We start from the raw sequence: 5545 nt of genomic DNA, 5'->3' as shown, positions 1-5545 counted from the left end.
TGTGTTTTGTCCTGTTGCAGAGTAACTACCTGGTGTTTATGGTGTGTTTTGTCCTGTTGCAGAGTAACTACCTGGTGTTTATGGTGTGTTTTGTCCTGTTGCAGAACAACTACCTGGTGTTTATGGCAGAGCTGTTCTGGTGGTTTGAAGTGGTGAAGCCTTCGTTTGTACAGCCCAGAGTCTTTGACCCACAAGGTAAGGATATTGGTGTGTGAAAGCCAAAAAGGATGATGATGGTTGGGATTATGAAGATAAATCAACTTCATTTGCATATCACATTATATTTCAGTTTTCACCAGAACTCAGATCACGTCACATACCTTTATTGACTTGAGAATCCCGAAGAATGATTGGTGTTTGTTTGTACCCAGCCTGTGATCCTGCCCATTCATCCAGGACTATGGGTCCTATGTGTAGCCCAGCCAAAAAGGACTTTGGGGACAGACCTGACAGCCCAAAACACGACAGGTATGAATTCATATTGAATTCATATAATCACCTGTAGTTATTTAATTTTCTCTTATTGAACAATGRTGTGAAAGGTCCAGCATAGTTCAACTTAGCAGTTACAGGAGGTATGCTCTTGAGCTTTATCGTAAAATTCTCTCTCTTGCTCTCTCACTCTCGCTCTCTCAGGCTTCAACCAGACTCTGCTTCAGGTAAGAACACAGGAACTACCTACCCCTCTCCTCAGAATCACAAACACTCCTTTATCTTATCTGGCTGAACACTCTGAACTACTACTGCTACTCTGTGTGAGTCAAGCTAATCATTTTCCTTGTTCCTGGCAGGTGTGATCAAGAGGTCGGCGTCCATGTCCTATGTGGACGGCTGTGTGGGGACGTGGCCTAAGGAGAGACGGTCTCGGGGCATCTCCTTTGAGATTCCTCTGGACGGGGACCCAAGCGCCCCTCCCTGTCGGAGTCCTTCCCTCCGAGGCATGACCCGCTCTGCCAGCACAGAGGGCCTGGGGGGGTTCAAAGTTCACCACACACCTCGTGGGGGCATGAGGCACCAACTCCCCTTTCAGCCAGTTAGCGTTAACGGTCAGGGTTGCAGTGCCGGACACATACCCGAGGAGGACTACGACAGGGACTCACTTTACTACAACTCCCATAAAGCACTGGGGCGTGGGCAGACTCAGCCACATAGGAACCAGAGCAGGTACGTCTGATGGATCTGTTGTYGGTTTTAGTGTCTGCACAGGGGACACATACTGAATGTAAATATGGTACATACATGTTAACTGTTAGATGCTATGAATAAGTGTCTAATYAATTATCATACATGTCTGGTAATCTAGATATTCCAATGGCGTTCTCCCAGAGAACGGCAAGGGCGGCAGTGGCCCCGTCAGCCCGTCAACCCCGCCCAGCATCGAAGAGGCCCTGAATATCATCCACGACACAGAGAGGCCCCACGGCAGCCTGGGGCCCGGGGCCAACGGCTTCTTCCTACATGATGGAGCCGAACCTCCAGACCCAGGCGACGACCCTGACGACTACCCAGGATCGGCTAAGGCCCGGGCGGACGAGGCCGACCCCAACTCAGCCTCTACGGATGAGGTGGACACAGGGATCCACGTGAGGACGGAGGACATCCAGGAGAGTTTGGAGGAGGACAACTCTTCCCTCAGGGACTACTCTGATATAGACCCTGACTATGAGGCTATGACCCGATCCTGTCCCCTAACAGAGGGGGATGGAGAGAGGGGGCTGAGGAACAGAGACAGGGGAGAGAGGAGCAGCCCATGCCCCAGCTCGGTGCCCCCCGCTCCCCTGTCCCATGTGCCCAGCCCTGCCTCATCCTCTGGCGGTTCAGGCGGAGGCGTGGTTCGCATGACCAGCTTCGCCGAGCAGAAGTTTCGTAAGCTTGAGGGACGGAGCAGTGGAGGAACCACCCCCGAGAGCTCCGAGCTCAATGTTCCGAACACGCCCCCCGCACAAACTGCCACACCTGAGGTCAGTAGAGAAACTGTCTCTGATCTATTACTCTGTTCCCTCTCAACTCCCTTTTCCTACTCTGTGTTTCTCTCTCTCTCTCTGCCCCTTCAGGGCTCAAGCCCCGCCCACCCAGCCCAGAGCCCGGCCACACCCTCTACCAGAGACCACACCCACCTGCTGTKGTCAGAGATGGTGCACCTGAAGATGAAGCTGGAGGAGAAACGCAGAGCCATCGAGGCCCAGAAGAAGAAGGTACAGGCTAGTTCAGCTTCTGAGAGCGTCTTCTCTCATCCTATTCCCTAAGGGTTCCTATTCCCTATTTCCATAGTGCTCTGGTCAAAAGTAGTGCACCATTTACTTAGGTGATTGGGTATTGTGTCAGACAAAGAACAAAACAACGGTCTACCAMTGTTTTTTTAAAGGAGCAGTCTAATCAAATGATTAGAGTTAGTTATCAATCAGKAATCACTTCATTTGAACCATCATCTCGTTGAATAATTTAGCATACCAAGCCAGCATGTTCATTGGCTATTAAAAATGTGCTGAAATAATCAACAATTTTTGTCACTGTTTCAGGTGGAGGCAGCGTTCACCCGGCATCGTCAGAAGATGGGCCGTACAGCCTTCCTCAACGTGGTGAGACGGAAAGGGATAACCCCCTCTCCCACCAGCCCCATCCCTGGGGGCCCAGACCTGGACAAGTCCTCCCCAGACCCCCTCCTCACCCCYTCAGGCAGTCTGGGCCAGGCGGAGAGGTGCAAGCCCGATGGAGCCGCTCCCAAGTCCCCCTGCGAGGAGGGTGCAGGTGGGTCACCACTATAGCTCCTGATCAAATCAAAAACTTTGTCATGTACTTTTATTTTCCACTCTTTGGAGCATCTGAAAAAGACATCTTGGTCTCAGCTTTGACTCCAAATCAAAATAAAGGTTCAAAATAAAGATTCAATAAAATGTAGCCTGGTCCCAGCTCTTTGTTCTGTTGACAAGTTTGTCTCGACAATGACCATTATTACAAAATGATAGAGGGCCAGGCTAGAGAGCAGTCATACTTCAGGATGTGTACTGTTTAATACATGTGTGAAAGTAGACGTGTCCGCTGTGTCTTGCTCCAGGGATAGTGGCTGGAGAGGTGGACCTGGCTGAGTACACGAGCTCCATCGAGAGGCTGAACACGTCCCTGGGTTTCCTGCAGACGGAGATGCAGCGGCTGGCTCAGCAGCAGGACAGGATCATGGCCATGAGGGAACAGCAACAGTCCTGGGTTATACCTCCTCCAGCGCCCTCACCACACAGGTACCACTGACTGACACACACACACACACACACACACACACACACACACAGGTATAATAATCAATACACATAAATTGTACATTACAATGGCATGAAATGTTGACAAAAACCATGTGTCATCATTCATTAATTGTGGTAACATCAATTATCGCAATACTGTTATTGCTTGGTTAGTTGTCATTGCAAAAATGTCATTCCACAGTTTTACNTACTCTCTCTACAGGCAGCTACGGGAGCTCCGGCGCAACAGCGTAGCCGGCCGGGGGTCCGTGGGGTCCCTGTCCCCCATCCTGTCCTCTGCCGGTGGTTCCCCCCGCGCCCCCCACCGTTCCCCTGGAGGCCTCAAGCGCCGACCAGCCTCCTTCCACGCCAGCACCCCTCACACCCCCCGTACCCCACGCCCCAGCGAGCTCAAGGTAACCCCCTTAAGACGGATGCTCAACACSCCCACGTCCGTGGACAGTCTGCCCAGGCTACGACGCTTCTCCCCGAGCCAGACCCAGGTCACCTCCTTTGCCTACCTGGGACATGATGAGGGTCCTGGGGCCACAGAAGAGGGCAAGGAGGGAGGGGCCCCAGGGGGAGCAGAGGTGCCCCAGAACCAAAATGAGCAGCCTGAGACACAGCCAGAGGTAGCAGAGTCGGGGATAAGGAGTGCAGGCGCTCATCCCTCCTCGCCCACTAAAGGGAGAGAGCAGGAGAGGAGAGATGGAAGGACGGAGAAGTTGGCAGAGGTGCTGTCCCAACCCAGTAGAGACCTGGTAGAAATACCAATGTCCGCACTGAAACCTCTGGGAGGACAGGGTCTGGAGACGAGTGGAGAGATGTACGGAGATGACCAGAAAATGTGCTGTGGGTTCTTCTACAAGGTAGGAATTTCAGAATTGTGAGAAGACCGTACAAGTACTGTATTTAGCATGTTACCGTACAAGTACTCTATTTAGCATGTTACCGTACAAGTACTGTATTTAGCATGTTACGACTCTAACATGTTGAATGCGTTCATTGATCCATTTTTGTTATAATCATAAAATATTAAAGTTACGTGTGTAAAAGCAACAGGACAGTATAATGTTCATGCAGAACTGTGTGTCTGGCACAACATGAACTATGGGATGACTCATGAACCATCACTTCTTCTGGGTCTGGGACAGTAATTGTGTGTACTGCTAGAGTAGTAAACCGCTGAGCGATGCTAGGAGAATGGAGCCAACAGAGCTATGCTACTGTAGGAGAATGGAGCCAACAGAGCTATGCTACTGTAGGAGAATGGAGCCAACAGAGCTANATGCTACTGTAGGAGAATGGAGCCAACAGAGCTATGCTACTGTAGGAGAATGGAGCCAACAGAGCTATGCTAGGAGAATGGAGCCAACAGAGCTACTGTACAGTATACCACTGCAGATGGGATAGCTAACAGCTACTCAGTGTATTTTCTGGAAGCTACAATCAACTTTCAACAGACACAACTCAATCAATCACATTTATTTTATAAAGCCCTTTTTACATGAGCAGTTGTCAAAGTGCTAAACAGATACCCAGCATAAAACCCAGAGAGCATGCAATGCAGATGTAGAAGCACAAATGTCCTTATCCCAGTAAAATATCTAGCCACCACTGCACAACATGCTCTAACTGGTTAAAATTGGTCATATGCATCTGCCATGATGGAATGGATGCCTGTATTCCCCCTGACATACATTTGACTGATCTTAATGAGTGATTTTGAAGTGAGAGGATGTGGACAATGCTGTCTGATCTCATTTAGTCTCTGGAGCTACAAAACAACTAAGTTCTGTAAACTAGCCTTCATGTTGGCACCAAARGTTCCATCACAAGAAGATTACAATCTCCACTCTAAGTAGAACTTTGGTGTCAACATGGCAGCCATTTAAATTCTGAAATGTTTGCAAACCTATTTCTGACTCTGTGTCCACCCCGTACCCCTCCAGGACGATGGGAAGGGAGAGGAGGACATGGCGGTGAAGAGGGCTGCTCTGCTGGAGAAGAGGCTGAGGAGAGAGAAGGAGACACAGGAGAAGAAACAGCAGCAGGAGCTGGAGCAGGAGCAGAGGAAGGAGGAAGCACGGTCAGTCTGCACCTTCAAGGCCTTGTACCCATTCTACTCTTATGCCAGGTCTGAAAACTACCCTTAGGATGTCTGAAGGGGACTGAAAACTAATAGCAGGAGTCTGAAAACTACCCTTAGGATGTCTGAAGGGGACTGAAAACTAATAGCAGGAGTCTGAAAACTACCCTTAGGATGTCTGAAAACTACCTTTAAGGGGACTGAAAACTGCTACTAGGGA

The 5545-nt window shown here is 50.0% G+C and overlaps 1 protein-coding gene across 1 annotated transcript in view; it reads left to right on the top strand.

Moving 5' to 3' along the window:
- The window catches only part of LOC111956914 (calmodulin-regulated spectrin-associated protein 2), a 121490-nt gene that overhangs the window by 96086 nt on the left and 19859 nt on the right, over window positions 1-5545 (top strand). Inside the window, 10 exon segments of the mRNA XM_070436527.1 lie at window positions 105-195; window positions 372-468; window positions 637-659; window positions 792-1164; window positions 1304-1961; window positions 2055-2195; window positions 2520-2748; window positions 3056-3236; window positions 3460-4105; window positions 5189-5325. Of these exon segments, the coding sequence (XP_070292628.1) occupies window positions 105-195; window positions 372-468; window positions 637-659; window positions 792-1164; window positions 1304-1961; window positions 2055-2195; window positions 2520-2748; window positions 3056-3236; window positions 3460-4105; window positions 5189-5325 (2576 nt within the window).

Source organism: Salvelinus sp. IW2-2015, linkage group LG32 (genome assembly GCF_002910315.2).
Source record: "Salvelinus sp. IW2-2015 linkage group LG32, ASM291031v2, whole genome shotgun sequence".
Lineage (NCBI taxonomy): Eukaryota > Metazoa > Chordata > Actinopteri > Salmoniformes > Salmonidae > Salvelinus > Salvelinus sp. IW2-2015.
This window is presented reverse-complemented; position numbering and strand designations above follow the sequence as displayed.